Source organism: Acipenser ruthenus, chromosome 39 (assembly GCF_902713425.1).
Source record: "Acipenser ruthenus chromosome 39, fAciRut3.2 maternal haplotype, whole genome shotgun sequence".
In the NCBI taxonomy this organism is placed as follows: Eukaryota; Metazoa; Chordata; class Actinopteri; order Acipenseriformes; family Acipenseridae; genus Acipenser; species Acipenser ruthenus.
In genome coordinates, this window is record NC_081227.1 from 105,048 (window position 1) to 122,500 (window position 17,453).

Consider the following 17,453-nt stretch of genomic DNA (forward strand, 5'->3'; position numbering starts at 1 on the left):
TTTATTTATTTATTTTAACATTTCGCTCTTTTTAAAACATTTGTGCGTCAAAATTCAGGTACCAAAAAGTTATATCCACATATTAATTTAATTAATGGCTGTCAATTTGATCCAAAAGTTTAACATTTAGTTTTTTGTCAAAATAAAGTCCGTGTGGGTTAGAATTGGCTTGTCAAGATTATTATGCACTTTGTAATTCCCACCTCTTCACGAGCTGGAACAGATGAACCAAAAATGAAACGACAGAGCTGCCTGTTAAAACTGCTCCTCTTTTTATAAACCCTTACCCTAACCCCCCACAGCAGGAGGCTTTCTGTCTGAGAGCCGATGCAAGCTTCATTTCGTTTTGTTTGCTGAAACGAGGCACAGCAATGAAAGTGTTTGAGGAACGTCATTCAGGCTGCCTTAGAGACACAGACGACTGCATACAGGGCTAAAGCACAAGCTACTGCACGTTTATTTACAACGATTACAAAATAGAAACTCCAGTCAGCCTAGAAAAGTACATTCAGAGCAATGAACAGTATTTACAAAGACGCCAGTTGTATCACAGATAAACAATGGATTGGGATCTCAAGCGCAGTTGCATGCAAAACCTTCTTTCTTTTAAATAAGTGACATTTCATGGAAACAGCCCCTCTGATTTCACACAGCTAGTTCACATCTTATATACATGATTTGTTACAACAGTAAATAACACATTGAAAGCATATCTGGTACAAAACGAGTGTGTTGTGTTATTATAAATATTTACACGGGTGAGTTCAGGTTGTGCCGGATATCCTCTAACAAGGAGCGGAGTTTGGCAGAGAAGTCCTCCTCCAGTGGCCTACCGTGGTCCTGCAAGGTCAGAGAAACAGGAGCTCTGCTGTGGCTCAAGTCTCTGAAGTCCTGAGCGATCCCTTGAGTGAAGCTGTCTGCGTACGAGGAGGCTCCCTGGCAGAACTCAGAGACCCTCTGCTCAATCTGCCCCTGAAGCCCCTCAGACTCTGAGAGCTGGCACAGTCTGCCGGTGTTCTCATCAACGTGAGCCCTCAGCTGCTCCACATTCTCCGTGAGCCTCCGGGATGCCTCCTCTGCATGCTGCTGCAGCTCATCCTGGACCAAGGCGTAAGGAGAGAAACTTTCCTGCAGCTCTCCGACCGCCCGCAAAGCCTCCGCCTGAAACTCTGCTAGATAGGGAGCCAGCTTGAGTTTGCTGTCCTGCACGGTCTGCCTGATCCTGTGCAGAACGTCCTCCTCGTGGTCTGGGGTCTGGTCTCCCAGGGGTTTGATCTCGAGTCCTCGGAGCTGCCTGCACAGCTGCCCCGTGATCTGCTGCACCATGCTGCTCAGCTTGCTGGCGGGCAGATCCAGTCTCTGCTGGAGCTGGGCCACGTTCCTGCTGATTTTCTGGTGGACCTCGTCAGCGTGAGGGGACATCTTCTCACGGAGGTCCTCCAGCTCCTTCATGATCTGGACCCGCAGCTTGTCAGTCTCCAGGCTGAGTTTGCTGCGGAGCTCCAGGGTGAAGGGGGTGAGGCTGTCTGTGTAGAGGTCCACGTTCTCCAGGCTGTCCTTCCAGAGCCCCCTGCGGGTGAACAGGAGGTGCTGTTAATCTAGCAGTCCAGCTGAACAGACGCACAGCTTTATTGTACATGATATGGAATTCAACTGAAGCTCAGAGATGCTCAGCGTATATGCAATGCGGAAATCTAACCATTTGAAAATGACAACAGATCAGTGTTATTCCAAAACCTAACATATCAGTTTTTCTTGTCTTAAACATTATTTGTTGGAGAAGGAAGCTAGTAATATTCAATTGCAGCAAATCTAAAAATACTAAATATGTGTAATAATCAACAATATCATCTTCTGCACACAAGTATCAAAAACACGGGTTCATGTTGTTTGAAAAGTCCTTCATTTAAAATGCTGTTGGACAGTTTGTTCCGATGCTGGGAGCTGCTGCTGTATTTTTGATTCTTACCCTCCTCAGTCTAGTCTGCAAACATTTCAACAAAGACGTCAGTGACGTTCTAACTGAAGCTAGATTGAACCCAGGTCTCCAGGGGTAGAAGCCTGGTCCAGTACATTCTCACAATGTGCCACTTACTTTACTTGCTTGCTGATTTCAGCCTGTTGGGTGTTATCCACTTTGTCTGTGACCTGATTGGTCAGTTGGCTAAAGTGATCCCACAATGCACTCCTGTCACCCTGGCCAGTGTGCAGAGGAGCTGGATATCCTAAAAACAATATAAAAAAGAAATGACACTAAACATTTGCATGAAGAAATCTTGCTGTAACTTACAAAGGTTCAGTAATGCGTTTCAAGGGGAGGGATTTGTCCAGCTGTCATTGTAAAGCCCTGTCGTTTCATTCTGCGCTTTCCAGCAGCTGCACAGAGAGGCTTACCTGCTGCAGCAGCGAAGGAGCATGCGATCATCACCACTTCCACATACATGGCTGCTTCAGAGCTTGCTCGCTGTCTGCCTCGGAATCTCTATTTATAGCCGTTTGTGACTCTCTTATCAGCAACCCTGACTGCTGTCAATAAACACAACGTGGAAGTTCAAAGAAAAATCTGAACAACAACGTCACATGTTGTTATCAGCAGAGACAGATAACAAAGGTATTGCACACAGTCTCTTACACATGCAGCAATATAATCCTTTATTACAAATATCACACAGTCTCTTAAACATGCAGCAATATAATCCTTTATTACAAATATCACACAGTCTCTTACACATGCAGCAATATAATCCTATGAGAACACAGTCATGCACTTTATCAATACTTCACATCCTATTGTAGGTGTTCTGCATTATTCTCTTGTGTTGTTTCTGCTTTCGCACCAGGAAAGGCTTTGAAAAGTCTTCTCCGGGCTGACTGTGGAGAAGTGAGGTGAACATACCAAACACACACATATCCTCTATGTTGTCTGTAGGATTACCTTGACTTGCAGTGCTGTCTCTACAGCTGCAGATAGAGGCTGCTAAATCAGACTTGTTTTCAGGCACTAGAGTGACACAATCATAGAAGTGCAGAACTGAAATATAATTGCAAGCTTCCAAAGACATGCTGGCACCTTCGCTACCCCTCCAGTGTGGAGCCCTTGCTGTGTCCATGCATAGGACAGCAATGCGGGCATTGTTAGCAACTGGATAATAACCGCTTTCAAGGAATATCCCATATAGAAGAGTGCTGGCTAGTCCTGAATAAGCTGGCCTTGTGTAATACCACAATACAACCCAACACAGCAATGGAAACGCGTGGATCTTACTGAGTGCTGGTCGTTCAGAGAGGAGTGTAGGTGACAGGTCACTGGAGCTCCAGTGATGACCCAGGTGTTGTGAAACTCACATTACTGCCACAGTATAACCCAACACAGCAATGGAAACGCGTGGATCTTACTGAGTGCTGTTCGTTCAGAGAGGAGTGTAGGTGACAGGTCACTGGAGCTCCAGTGATGACGCAGGTGTTGTGAAACTCACATTACTGCCACAGTATAACCCAACACAGCAATGGAAACGCGTGGATCTTACTGAGTGCTGGTCGTTCAGAGAGGAGTGTAGGTGACAGGTCACTGGAGCTCCAGTGATGACGCATTTGTTGTGAAACTCACATTATTTCTCGGCTGCGAGTCAAAGCTCATTGGTCTTCAGTGCCAAGATAGAATGGGAGCCTGCAGAAGAAACCAAGTCCAGCAGTTTAGCTGGCAGTGTGTTTGTATGGAGCAGCATGCTTCCTGTGAGACAGTCTCTGATGGAGTTTATTCACGGGTGTAACAGGGCGGAGGCTGGCTGTAAACCACAAGCAAGCATCTTAACCGCTGTGCAAACCAGCCGGGCTCTTTGAAGCTCATCTCATGTCAGCGGCAGGGACAGTGTATCTCCCAACACTGCCCGTTCCGCAGGGCTTATTGAGACCCCTGCTGTGCGGCGCAGGGACTGCAGCCCAACCCTTTCTGAAAGGATTCAGCAGCAGAGTTACTTTGTAATCATTTCAGGATATGGCTTCGAAATTACAGCTAGCCACTGACTGTTGAAGTCTAGGCAATCAGACTTCATCTGCTTCCATACAAGCCCACATTGATGGATCAGTCCACACTTCAGTACGTCCTTGTCCACTGTACAGATGGATCAGTCCACACTTCAGTACGTCCTTGTCCACTGTACAGATGGATCAGTCCACACTTCAGTACGTCCTTGTCCACTGTACAGATGGATCAGTCCACACTTCAGTACGTCCTTGTCCTGTACAGACGGATCAGTCCACACTTCAGTACGTCCTTGTCCACTGTACAGATGGATCAGTCCACACTTCAGTACGTCCTTGTCCACCGTACAGATGGATCAGTCCACACTTCAGTACGTCCTTGTCCACTGTACAGATGGATCAGTCCACACTTCAGTACGTCCTTGTCCACTGTACAGACACAGATGTCGTTTAAGACAATCCGAAGTGTTGAAGAACGTTGAATGAGAGGAGGCCATTCGACCCCCCCTGTGCTCGTCCGGTTCCTGGGAGCTGATTCATCTCAACATGTTGTCAAGTCTGCACGTTTTCAAATATTTCCACATCTACCAACTCACCTTTAGCCTTTGGAAAGTTACTGGAAGTCTGTTATCAATGAATAACTGGAAAGGGACTGTGGTGTTTGTCAGTGTGCTTATCTGCACAGTACAGGGGATCGCCCAATCCTGCCCAAGGGATTGGTAAACACAGGAAATAGCTCCCTCTCTCAAACTGCAACGTACTAGACTTATTGAACCAGGATACAGAGCCCTGGATATCCGTCTCATTGTCAAGGAGGTCCTGATAGATCATTACAGATCTTTAAAGGAGTGCGAACCAAGATGGGTCAAATCCATTTTAGCACCACTGTGAGTACGACAGGTCCATTGGTAAAGGGCATGTGATGTTTATTAAAGAGGTCACAAACTCGCAATGAGCAGAACAGCTTGTATATAGATATGTAGGCTCAGAAGAATTACATTACAAAACACCATTAACCATTCAAATCTTCCAGAATGTTTCAGGTTGTGGAGGGAGATTGACAAGAGCATAAGAAAATGTACGAACGAGAGGAGGCCGTTCGCCCCAGCGAAGCTCGTCCAGTTCCTAGTAGCTGACTGATCTCAGAACTTTGTCAAGTTGGGTCCAAGTGATTCTGCCTCAGCAACATGACTAGGTCACCCCTCCCATCCCCTCACCGCTCTCTGTGTGAAGAAGAGTCTCCTTCAGCAACATGACTAGGTAACCCATCCCATCCCCTCAGCACTCTCTGTGTGAAGAAGAGTCTCCTTCCCTCTGTCCTAAGTGTGTCGCCACTGAATTTCTAACTGTGTCCTCTGGTCCTGGTTTCTGTGCTGCACTTAGAGTAATGGTTCGGTTTAACCATGTCAGCTCCTTTTAAGATTGTAAGGACTTCAATCCTGCCCCCCTGGTTCTTGTTTGTTCACCTAAACAGATTCAGTCCTGTCTCTGTAGCTCAGAGTGTTCTGTGTGTTTGAGTTTAGTGTCCTCTAAACTCAAACACAAGTCCAGCCAAGCCAAACAAACCTCACATGGCCGGCTTGTTTTGAGCGTGTTGTTGTTTGTTTCAGATACATAAACTCTTGAACATCTGTTCCTGTGAAAGTGACTGATCTGGACCAGGGTTGAGGGTTTACTAGTCTAAGCGTACGAGACCTGAGATCTGTGGGCTTGTCATTGGAATACGTTTCTCTTGCTCTGTATTGTGTGTGAGGGGGTCCGGGTCCTGTCGCTCTGCTGTTGAATTATTATCATCCTATTCCTGTCTCAAGAAGCCAGGGATAACAGCCTTCCTCGTTCCCTTCCAGTCATGTGACAGTGTAACCTTTCAGCTCTGTCAGGCCCCCCTACGCCTCCCTCGTCTATATGTACCCTGTCACATGATCTGAAGGGAACGGCTGCTCCATCCTGGCAGTTAGGATTCTCCTGGCAAGCTCAAAGCCAGGTAAAGACAGGTTTAGAGAACGAAACAGAACAGAACGGAATGTGAAAACAGCACCTGCAGATCTGTGCAGGTAAAGACATGCTGGGTTAACGGTGTGTTCAAACAAACAGGAACTTGATCCACAGCAGAACAGCTCTGTTTGACATGAATGTTTCATAGGAAGCTGCCAGTGGCTCGGTTTCCATCAATAATTGAGAGAAGCAGGAGAAGGCTGAAGAGGCTGCTCTGTGCTTCTCAGAGTGTCCCCGATAGAGAAGCAGCATGAAGCCGGCCCCAGCCTGGAGCTGCTTGCTCTTTATATTGTGTGTGAAGTCCTGCACTTCATCCAGCCTGAGCTCAGACTCCAGGCAGGGAAGCTGTAGCCCTGGAACCAACTGCACAGGAGAGGGAAGCAACCACAGCCAGTGCCAAGCAGGTAAGACAACATCAAGAAATACTCAAAGAACATGCGATGACAGACATGGCGACGGAAGCCTTTATCAGTGTCTGTCACCATAGCTGCCCCGCCCAGAGACAGACACAAGAAGGCTGAGTGCGCCGCATGTGACTCACACACAAGAAGGCTGAGTGCGCCGCATGTGACTCACACACAAGAAGGCTGAGTGCGCCGCATGTGACTCGCTCCTCTTTTGAAAGGGTTTTACTGTCCAGAAGGAAGTGCAGCTCCAGTCCCGTGTCCCAGAGGCAGCTTTGGCCCCGCTGAAGCAGCAGTGAGTGCAGACGGCTGTCTCGAGTGTCCTGTCGACTACTTCAATCACCTGGAGGGCCAGGCAGCTTGCTTTACCTGCGGCTCGGAGGCCAGGCAGCCCCAACAGGGGCAGGAGAGCTGCCTGTGCCTGGGAGAAGGCCAGGAGTTCCAGGTAGGGGGTCTGGTAATTCACACTGATCTGTGCCTGGGAGAGACAGGAGTTCCAGGTAGGGGGTCTGGTAATTGACACTGATCTGTGCCTGGGAGAGACAGGAGTTCCAGGTAGGGGGTCTGGTAATTCACACTGATCTGTGCCTGGGAGAAGGACAGGAGTTCCAGGTAGGGGGTCTGGTAATTGACACTGATCTGTGCCTGGGAGAGACAGGAGTTCCAGGTACGGGGTCTGGCAGAGGAAGGCAGCGAGAGACAGAGCCGTCCTGAAGTTCTCCGGGAGCTGCTTCCACCACAGAGAGGCTGGGGAAGAGAAGGTCAGGCTGCAGTGATACACAGTGGCCAGTGTTTGAACACACAGTAACATTGCTGTGTATTCCTGCAGGTCAGTGACAGTCAGTGCCCCTGTGTCTCAGGGTACACACCGGCAGGGCAGGACTCCAGGCTCTGTGTGCAGCAGCTCTATGAGATCTGCAGGGACGGGAGCACCAGGAACCAGGAGGGGGCCTGCCTTACCCAGGAGCAGTGGACAGAGTACTGTGCACTCCAGGTGTGTGCAAGCTAGCATGACCCACAGCACTGTGCACACTAGCATGACCCACAGCACTGTGCACACTAGCATGACCCACAGCACTGTGCACACTAGCATGACCCACAGCACTGCACACTAGCATGAGCCACAGCACTGTGCACACTAGCATGACCCACAGCACAGCACTGTGCACACTAGCATGAACGACAGCCCAGCACTGTGCACGCTAGCATGACCCACAGCTGGTTTTCACGATGGGAAGCTGTTCTAGACGCCTCTCTCGTTCCATGACTCCTGGATCTTTGATCACAGGTCTGCTCCTCTCCCTCTGACTATCGGGGTTATGATAAAGCCCTGGGGCTGTGCTTGTGTGGAGCTGAAGACGTGGACACTGTGTGCGACAGAGAGTGCCGGAGGAGGCAGAGACACATCATCCAGCTCCTCTGCAGAGAAACCTCCCAGCTGCAGATCAGTGACAACGGAAACAAGGTGAGCAAATAACACATCATCTCTGTGTGCTGATCATCGTGCACTGCAAATAACACATCATCTCTGTGTGCTGATCATCGTGCACTGCAAATAACACATCATCTCTGTGTGCTGATCATCGTGCACTGCAAATAACACATCATCTCTGTGTGCTGATCATCGTGCACTGCAAATAACACATCATCTCTGTGTGCTGATCATCGTGCACTGCAAATAACACATCATCTCTGTGTGCTGATCATCGTGCACTGCAAATAAGAAACTGAGAGCTCCCTTTAACTGAGACAGAGCAGGTTTCATGTTTTAAAATGAAAATTCACATGCGCTATAGATGACACGTGTTTCTTTCGAAACTGCACATTTGAGACCGGTTTAGCTAAGTGCAGAACATGTAAGATTCGTGAGATGTGTGTTGTTAGTACAAATCATTTGATGTCTTCATCACAGATTCTTGTTTTGTGTTCTCGTGAACGTGTGGGTTTTACCAGGTGAAGACGTCAGTCAGCACCATCGAAACCTTCACAAGCAGCTGGGATTCTATCAGCGCGCAGAAATGTGCTCTGAAGAAGGACTACGCTGTGCCAGTGTACCTCGTACAAACAAACGGTGAGCTTCATATCCGTATCAAACACACTCAAGATCTCAAGCTGAGTTAATATGGGTTACACGTCTTCACTTTTATAAACAGACAAGTGAAATATGCTGTGCTTTAAAAGCAGGTCCCTTGCTTCCAGCCCTGATCTTCATGTGTATTCACTGCTGCCGGTTCCACTCTGTGTGTTCCATTCAGTGCTCTGGTTCTTTGCAGCGCTGGGATTTCTGGGGGTGTTGAATCCCGATCCTAAAGAGATACAACACTTGTTGCGGGGGAGCAGGAACGCACCCAGTCACCCAAATACAACTTCGAAGAGTTCTGGTGAGCTTCAACAACAAGCAAACACATCATCTAGACTGTGCACAGGATAACCACTTCAACAAACACATCATCTAGACTGTGCACAGGGTAACCACTTCAACAAACACATCATCTAGACTGCACACAGGATAACCACTTCAACAAACACATCATCTAGACTGCACACAGGATAACCACTTCAACAAACACATCATCTAGACTGCACACAGGATAACCACTTCAACAAACACATCATCTAGACTGCACACAGGATAACCACTTCAACAAACACATCATCTAGACTGTGCACAGGATAACCACTTCAACAAACACATCATCTAGACTGCACACAGGATAACCACTTCAACAAACACATCATCTAGACTGTGCACAGGATAACCACTTCAACAAACAAACACATCATCTAGACTGTGCACAGGATAACCACTTCAACAAACACATCATCTAGACTGTGCACAGGGTAACCACTTCAACAAACAAACACATCATCTAGACTGCACACAGGATAACCACTTCAACAAACACATCATCTAGACTGTGCACAGGGTAACCACTTCAACAAACACATCATCTAGACTGCACACAGGATAACCACTTCAACAAACACATCATCTAGACTGCACACAGGATAACCACTTCAACAAACACATCATCTAGACTGCACACAGGATAACCACTTCAACAAACACATCATCTAGACTGCACACAGGATAACCACTTCAACAAACACATCATCTAGACTGTGCACAGGGTAACCACTTCAACAAACACATCATCTAGACTGTGCACAGGATAACCACTTCAACAAACACATCATCTAGACTGTGCACAGGATAACCACTTCAACAAACACATCATCTAGACTGTGCACAGGGTAACCACTTCAACAAACACATCATCTAGACTGCACACAGGATAACCACTTCAACAAACACATCATCTAGACTGTGCACAGGATAACCACTTCAACAAACACATCATCTAGACTGTGCACAGGATAACCACTTCAACAAACACATCATCTAGACTGCACACAGGATAACCACTTCAACAAACACATCATCTAGACTGTGCACAGGATAACCACTTCAACAAACACATCATCTAGACTGCACACAGGATAACCACTTCAACAAACACATCATCTAGACTGTGCACAGGATAACCACTTCAACAAACAAACACATCATCTAGACTGTGCACAGGATAACCACTTCAACAAACACATCATCTAGACTGCACACAGGATAACCACTTCAACAAACACATCATCTAGACTGCACACAGGATAACCACTTCAACAAACACATCATCTAGACTGTGCACAGGGTAACCACTTCAATAAACAAACACATCATCTAGACTGTGCACAGGATAACCACTTCAACAAACAAACACATCATATGTTGCACACAGGATAACTTAACTGAGTTCCATTTCAATAATGGTCAAGTGGCTAGCGGCAGGTCTAGCCTGTGATTCACATGGCAAGTGAAGACTCTATAAACACAGCGGCAGGTCTAGCCTGTGATTCACATGGCAAGTGAAGACTCTATAAACACAGCGGCAGGTCTAGCCTGTGATTCACATGGCAAGTGAAGACTCTATAAACACAGCGGCAGGTCTAGCCTGTGATTCACATGGCAAGTGAAGACTCTATAAACACAGCGGCAGGTCTAGCCTGTGATTCACATGGCAAGTGAAGACTCTATAGACACAGCGGCAGGTCTAGCCTGTGATTTGTATTACCTGGTAGAAGTTCGATCTGATCTCTAATGGGGGAGTCTAATCTTCCACGTGTGTTTTTCTTTCTTAGGAAACGCCCCTCACTACAGTAACACAGCGGGGGGGAACGACACTCTCGGTGGGGCTGATAAACATCCCACACCCCAGCCAGACTTCCAGTTTGCAGGGATTTTAAACCCCACGGTGTGCCTGAGTCTTGGAGACGTCCTCGTATTCACTGTATCGAAGGAACACTATCCTGTTTACGATGTGTAAGTGAAGCATCTTGTATTAGAGATGCCACTGTGCCATTACACAGCTGTGAAGTGACTCTCACAACCTGCTGTTAGTGTCTCCCTCCTACTGAATACTGTAGCAAAGGGCAGGCTGTTCTCCCTTTGATCCCAAAAAATGGGTTCAGTAAACAGCACTGTATAAATATTCACATCCAGCCTGCACCCTTTCAGATAGACACAGTGCTTTGTAAAATAACTTGATATACTGTGTTTTGATCCCAGCGGTAATCTGCTCAACACTAACAGCAGGTTTGACTGGGGAGGATTCAGAGCGCTGGCAGAGGAGATGAGTCTCTCACACGCTGCCTCAAAGCTGTTCTCCTTCCCCTTCACCCAGCCCGGGGTGTATGTGCTGAAACTGAACAGCAACCAGCATAAGAAGATGGTAAGAGACTCACAGAATACACTCGCTTTCTAACCAGACTAGGTAACCCATCCCATCCCCTCAGCACTCTCTGTGTGAAGAAGAGTCTCCTTCATCATCATGACTAGGTAACCCATCCCATCCCCTCAGCACTCTCTGTGTGAAGAAGAGTCTCCTTCAGCAACATGACTAGATAACCCATCCCATCCCCTCACCACTCTCTGTGTGAAGAAGAGTCTCCTTCATCATCATGACTAGGTAACCCATCCCATCCCCTCAGCACTCTCTGTGTGAAAAAGAGTCTCCTTCATCATCATGACTAGGTAACCCAGTGTTATGAGGAAGGTCCGTTCTTCTCATTAAAGCTGCTGTGTTTGTGTTTGCACTGTAACAGTACCTCAGAGTGATGCCTGTGGGAGGCCAGTGTTACGAGGAAGGCCCGTTCTTCCCGACCGTTCCTCGGCATGTGATCCGAATCGGTATCGCCCGGGCCAGCACAGCCAGCCTCCTGCTCAGACCAGACTGGCTCGTCATCGTGGGCCTGCTGATCGGAGCTCTTGTCATCTTCAGTGTCTGCGTGACGCTGCTGGTAAGTTCCACTTTAACAATCGAATTCTGCAAAGATCCTTGGAGACGGCTGACAGTACCAGTGAACTCTCATGTATACTGTGTATAGCGCTACGCTCCGTGTATTTGTGTTCTGTCTTTCTGAATTACTGCTCCATGGGTCCTGGTTTTAAGGCTGTATTTTTTATTTTTCAGATTTTATTCAGGGAGTTTGGATGGCCTGAAAAGAAACCTGCAGACCCAAAGTATAGGAAACTGCATCTCAAATACAACTTTGACGATTATTCTTCGAAAGGATCCACGGTCCTCACTTTGAAAAAGCTCCATCGCAGTCTGCAGAGACAGGAGTGCGAAGAGGAGCTGGGAAACAGAGCTGCACAAGGTCAGAACTCAAACACAGTGTGAAACAAGAACGCGTTAGCTCTTAAAAAACCCTAAACCCACTGTCTGGTTATCAGCAGTCATTTCACTCAGCACACAATATAGAGGTCAGGGCTTTCTCTATCAGCGCCTCATCTGCCTTCATAAGACAAGCCAGTGTTATTGTGTGTTGAATCCCTCCTGTGCTGCTGTACGGTGGAATTCTCTTCAGAGCCTCGTTCTGAATTCTTCTCTTCTCAGTCGATGAGTTCTGGGACTACGAGCAGCAGATTGACTTGGAAGCGTTCGACACCAATCTGTTCTACGGAATTCTGCTGAAGCACACTGTCTCCGTGACAACAAGACTCAGCCAGCTCAAAGACGAGGTAACGGCCTTACCTTTTGTTAAGTGCCCTGGTCAAACATTGAGCGTGTTTTGACCGCTGCGTTGGACACTAATGATATAATAATGATGATACTAATGATGATGATGATACTAATAATAACAGGTTAACCCCAGTGGCTGCGGACTCTCTTCCAGGTGAAAGTCTTATATCAGAAAACGCTCAGGGAAACAGAGTCCCTGAAGGAGCTCTTGGTGAGCTGGACTAACCTCTCTGGAAATGGAAAGCTAGCCAGTACTGCGGTGCTGGAGAGCTTTGAGAGAAAGCGCCGGGAGGTGAGTCTGCAATCAAACAAGTCACATTCATCTTTAATGTGGCTTCGGTCATTTCCACACGCTAATGCTGTGCACAACCACTCTGGTAGGCTCTCTCACCCTGCTCCTGGACTCAGTGCATTCACAGTGCAGGGACAGCCTCTCTCACCCTGCTCCTGGACTCAGTGCATTCATAGTGCAGGGGCAGCCTCTCTCAGTCTGCTCCTGGACTCAGTGCATTCATAGTGCAGGGGCAGCCTCTCTCACCCTGCTCCTGGACTCAGTGCATTCATAGTGCAGGGACAGGCTCTCTCACCCTGCTCCTGGACTCAGTGCATTCATAGTGCAGGGACAGCCTCTCTCACCCTGCTCCTGGACTCAGTGCATTCATAGTGCAGGGACAGGCTCTCTCACCCTGCTCCTGGACTCAGTGCATTCATAGTGCAGGGACAGCCTCTCTCACCCTGCTCCTGGACTCAGTGCATTCACAGTGCAGGGACAGCCTCTCTCACCCTGCTCCTGGACTCAGTGCATTCATAGTGCAGGGGCAGCCTCTCTCAGTCTGCTCCTGGACTCAGTGCATTCATAGTGCAGGGACAGCCTCTCTCACCCTGCTCCTGGACTCAGTGCATTCATAGTGCAGGGGCAGCCTCTCTCAGTCTGCTCCTGGACTCAGTGCATTCATAGTGCAGGGACAGCCTCTCTCACCCTGCTCCTGGACTCAGTGCATTCATAGTGCAGGGACAGCCTCTCTCACCCTGCTCCTGGATTCAGTGCATCCTAGTGCAGGGACAGCCTCTCTCACCCTGCTCCTGGACTCAGTGCATTCACAGTGCAGGGACAGCCTCTCTCACCCTGCTCCTGGACTCAGTGCATTCACAGTGCAGGGACAGCCTCTCTCACCCTGCATTCTCAGTTCTGCTTCCTGTCCTGTTCAGGTGGAGGCGGAGGTGGGCCGCAGGAAGGCCCTGGCTGTGGAGTTTGGCCGGCTCCTGGAGAAACAGCTGCAGCTGCTGGCTGAGGACTGGAGGAGCCGAGAGGAGCACCATGTGAGCTTCAGTGCTGCCCTGCTGGAGGCTCAGCGGCTGCTGGAGCAGCTCTGTGAGCTGGAGGGCCGGGCTAGCCTGTCGGAGCAGCTCTGTGAGGAGGAGGAGGGCCGGGCCAGCCTGTTGACCCGGCGCCTGGCCTCTCTGCTTGCCCAGATGTCAGGGGAGGTGACACGGGAGTGCCAGAGACTGAGAGCCTGGGGAGTGCTGGGGGATGGCACTGGGGCTCATCTCTTATCAAGCAGCAAAGCAGAGATCCTGACAAGAGAGGACCTGCTGGGTAAGTAAGCCCTGTGACCCCCGCTCCTTTGAGCTGGCATTCGGGGTCGGGGTCGGGTTCGGGGTCATGGTCGGGGTCGGGGTCGGGTTCGAGGTCATGGTCGGGGTCGGGGTTACTGACTGTATCCAGTCTGAAAGCCTCCTGCTTTGACTTCATGTCTTGTGCTGTTCTTCGTAGCTCCTGATGGGACAGTGCGAGCCTGTGATGTGGTCCACGTTGACCCCCTGACCGGACTGATCGTCCCGAACGCTGATGCTCAGATGCTGTCAGCCGGGGGCTCCCCCGTGCCGGTGCCCCGTGACCTCTGTGTGAACCCTCACACCGGGAAGCTCTTACCTGTCGCAGGTAACGTGGCCTTCGACCCTGTGAGATCCACTCTGGTCTTCACTGCAGACTGCTCAGCAGGTAAGTGCACCGCAGACTCATTCCACAGTCACGCTTGGAGATATAACAGGAAATCCTTGCAGCTGCTGTACTTTCTGACTCTCCAGGCGAGCTCAGTAAATGGGAGGAGCCTCCCATCCCCTTTGTTCCGTTTCCGGTGTGCAGCAGGACCGGGCTGCCAGTGAAATGTACTCTGGGAGGATTAGACCCTGGGAGGGACCTGAAGCTCGGGGGGCCCATGGCAGATCCAGCAACAGGGGCTCCAGTGCCCACACTGGGGGTCACTATTCACCCTCAGACTGGCCGTGTGCACCCCCTGGGAGGCACCTACGTCAGCCCGCTCACAAAGCTGCTGGAGTCCATTGAGATCGGAGGGGTCATGGTGCACCGCCATACTGGACGTGTGGTTCCTATCATCGGAGTGAGCCTGGATCCCCACTCCGGTAAAACAGAGTCCCATTTATTTATTTACTGCATGTCTGGGGTCCTCGTTTAAAAAGGTTTTTACAGATACGCACATGGACAAACGCACAGACAGACAGACAGACAGACAGACAGACACCCCAGTAACTTCCCATAGGAAATAATGTTTATACCAAGCTTCATCACAGTGGGATAGTAAGAGGTTTTCCAGATATATGGAAGCACGTTGAGGTACATGTGTGATGTGCAGTACATACACACAGACACGCAGGGAGAATGCAGAAGGTACATGTGTGATGTGCAGTACATACACACAGACACGCAGGGAGAATGCAGAAGGTACATGTGTGATGTGCAGTACATACACACAGACATGCAGGGAGAATGCAGAAGGTACATGTGTGATGTGCAGTACATACACACAGACACGCAGGGAGAATTACTGCACAGAGGAGAAATGCTGTACCACTATTGCACAGTAAAGCACAAGGGGTGTTGTTAACAGTGTTTGTGGGTTAAAAACAGAAACACAATCACAAGTTTAAAAAGGCGTTGTTTCTGTTGCCTAGGTTGTGTAATTCCAGTCGGCGGGGTGCTCAGTCCCTCCGGCGCCCCCCTGCTCCTGGGAGACACTTTCACGGAGCCCCTGAGTGGGAGGACAGCCCGGATCTCCGGGGCCAGCCTCCAGGGGGCACAGGTGGTGCCGCACGGAGGGGGCTACCAGGCCTCACTGGACGCCCTGACGCTGGCCTGCAGGGTGCGAGTGACAGCCTGTCTGAATCAGTGCAGAGACTCTGTGAGTCTGGGGCTGGCCTCTCTGCAGGAGCACAGCTTGCTGAAGGAATCGACGAGAGAGCTGGCTCTGGCTTGCAGAAGAAGCCAGCAGTGCCTCGTACACGCTGCGTGCGAGCTGGAGCGACAGTGCGAGCGTGCCAGGAGCCTGGCAGACAGCGGCGGGAGCTGGGGTCAGATTATTATCTATTGATCTGTCAAGGACTGTACAGTGCTGTAGAGGAGCCTTTTAAAGGCGTTGCTTGCAGGTTGCAATTAGCTTCTCTGCTTGTAGCTAACAAAATCATTTCACAAAGGTGTTAAATGTGCAGCAAGAAAGTCATGTTAAAGCGTACGTGCATTTTCATTTTCCTTCATGGTATCTGCGCTGCTGCTGCTGTATATCATTAGCATACAGGGCTGGCTTTAATATGACAGTCAGTAAAAAGGGGGTCTTCATTGTGAGGGGTCCTTTTCCCTGAGGGGTTCTGCATTAGGAGAGTGTGGCTGCTCGCGTGATGCTCTGTGTACTCTGTGTGCCGCTCAGGGCTGATGAAGTATCCAGGGACACAGCTGCTCCTCCCCGCTGTGGCTGGAGTGGGGTACCCCGACCCAGGGGGCTCAGGCCTGGAGGTGCCCCTCCTGGGGGTGCAGGGAGATGGGAGCAGGGGGGAGCTGGTCCCTCTCGCAGGAACCATGGAGGATCCAGATGGGAAAGGTACTTCCATCTCACCTTTTCAGTGTGTCTCCTCTGAACAAGAAGGCAGCGTGCAGAACAAGCATGTTGAGAAACACAGGCTGCATTAGTCAATGGTGTGCAGAACAAGCATGTTGAGAAACACAGGCTGCATTAGTCAATGGTGTGCAGAACAAGCATGTTGAGAAACACAGGCTGCATTAGTCAATGGTGTGCAGAACAAGCATGTTGAGAAACACAGGCTGCATTAGTCAATGGTGTGCAGAACAAGCATGTTGAGAAACACAGGCTGCATTAGTCAATGGTGTGCAGAACAAGCATGTTGAGAAACACAGGCTGCATTAGTCAATGGTGTGCAGAACAAGCATGTTGAGAAACACAGGCTGCATTAGTCAATGGTGTGCAGAACAAGCATGTTGAGAAAAACAGGCTGCATTAGTCAATGGTGTGCAGAACAAGCATGTTGAGAAACACAGGCTGCATTAGTCAATGGTGTGCAGTACAAGCATGTTGAGAAACACAGGCTGATATTTTGTATCTTCACTTGCCATTCACTGATTCAATTCCAGGGCTTGTTCCTATCAGTATTGGAGCCAGGGCTGTGGACCCGGTTACTGGGGAAATTGCTCCAGTCGTGGGGGCTTGCTTTGACCCCTGCAGAAACACTGTGGTGCCCATAACTCAAACCTACAGCCGCTCTCTGAGTGGAAAAACAAGCTTACAACTGGTATGAACACGAAGATATGAGTCTGTGTGAGCTCCGATTAGAAATGTGTGCTGCACTGTACTGTGTGAGCTGTGCTGGGTATATGCACTGTACTGTGTGAGCTGTAATGGGAATATGCACTGTACTGTGTGAGCTGTGCTGGGTATATGCACTGTACTGTGTGAGCTGTGCTGGGTATATGCACTGTACTGTATGAGCTGTGCTGGGTATATGCACTGTACTGTGTGAGCTGTGCTGGGTATATGCACTGTACTGTATGAGCTGCGCTGGGTATATGCACTGTACTGTATGAGCTGTGCTGGGTATATGCACTGTACTGTGTGAGCTGTGCTGGGTATATGCACTGTACTGTATGAGCTGTGCTGGGTATATGCACTGTACTGTGTGAGCTGTG

The 17,453-nt window shown here is 49.3% G+C and overlaps 2 protein-coding genes across 2 annotated transcripts in view; one reads left to right on the forward strand and one right to left on the reverse strand.

The window, feature by feature from the left end:
* Positions 1-434: 434 nt before the first annotated feature.
* On the reverse strand, positions 435-2,564 carry LOC117397361 (apolipoprotein A-IV-like). Its single transcript, XM_059009474.1, has 3 exons — positions 2,395-2,564; positions 2,096-2,225; positions 435-1,570 (listed from the first exon to the last, which is right to left on the reverse strand). The coding sequence occupies exons 1-3, from the start codon at positions 2,441-2,443 to the stop codon at positions 751-753; spliced, it is 999 nt and encodes a 332-aa protein (XP_058865457.1). The 5' UTR covers positions 2,444-2,564; the 3' UTR covers positions 435-750.
* Positions 2,565-16,149: 13,585 nt separating this feature from the next.
* LOC131707302 (uncharacterized) overlaps positions 16,150-17,453 on the forward strand; it is a 7,047-nt gene continuing 5,743 nt past the window's right edge. The window contains exons 1-2 of the mRNA XM_059009690.1: positions 16,150-16,353; positions 16,902-17,059. Coding sequence (XP_058865673.1) covers positions 16,188-16,353; positions 16,902-17,059 — 324 coding nt within the window. The 5' untranslated portion in view covers positions 16,150-16,187. The remainder of the gene's footprint in view (positions 16,354-16,901; positions 17,060-17,453) is intronic.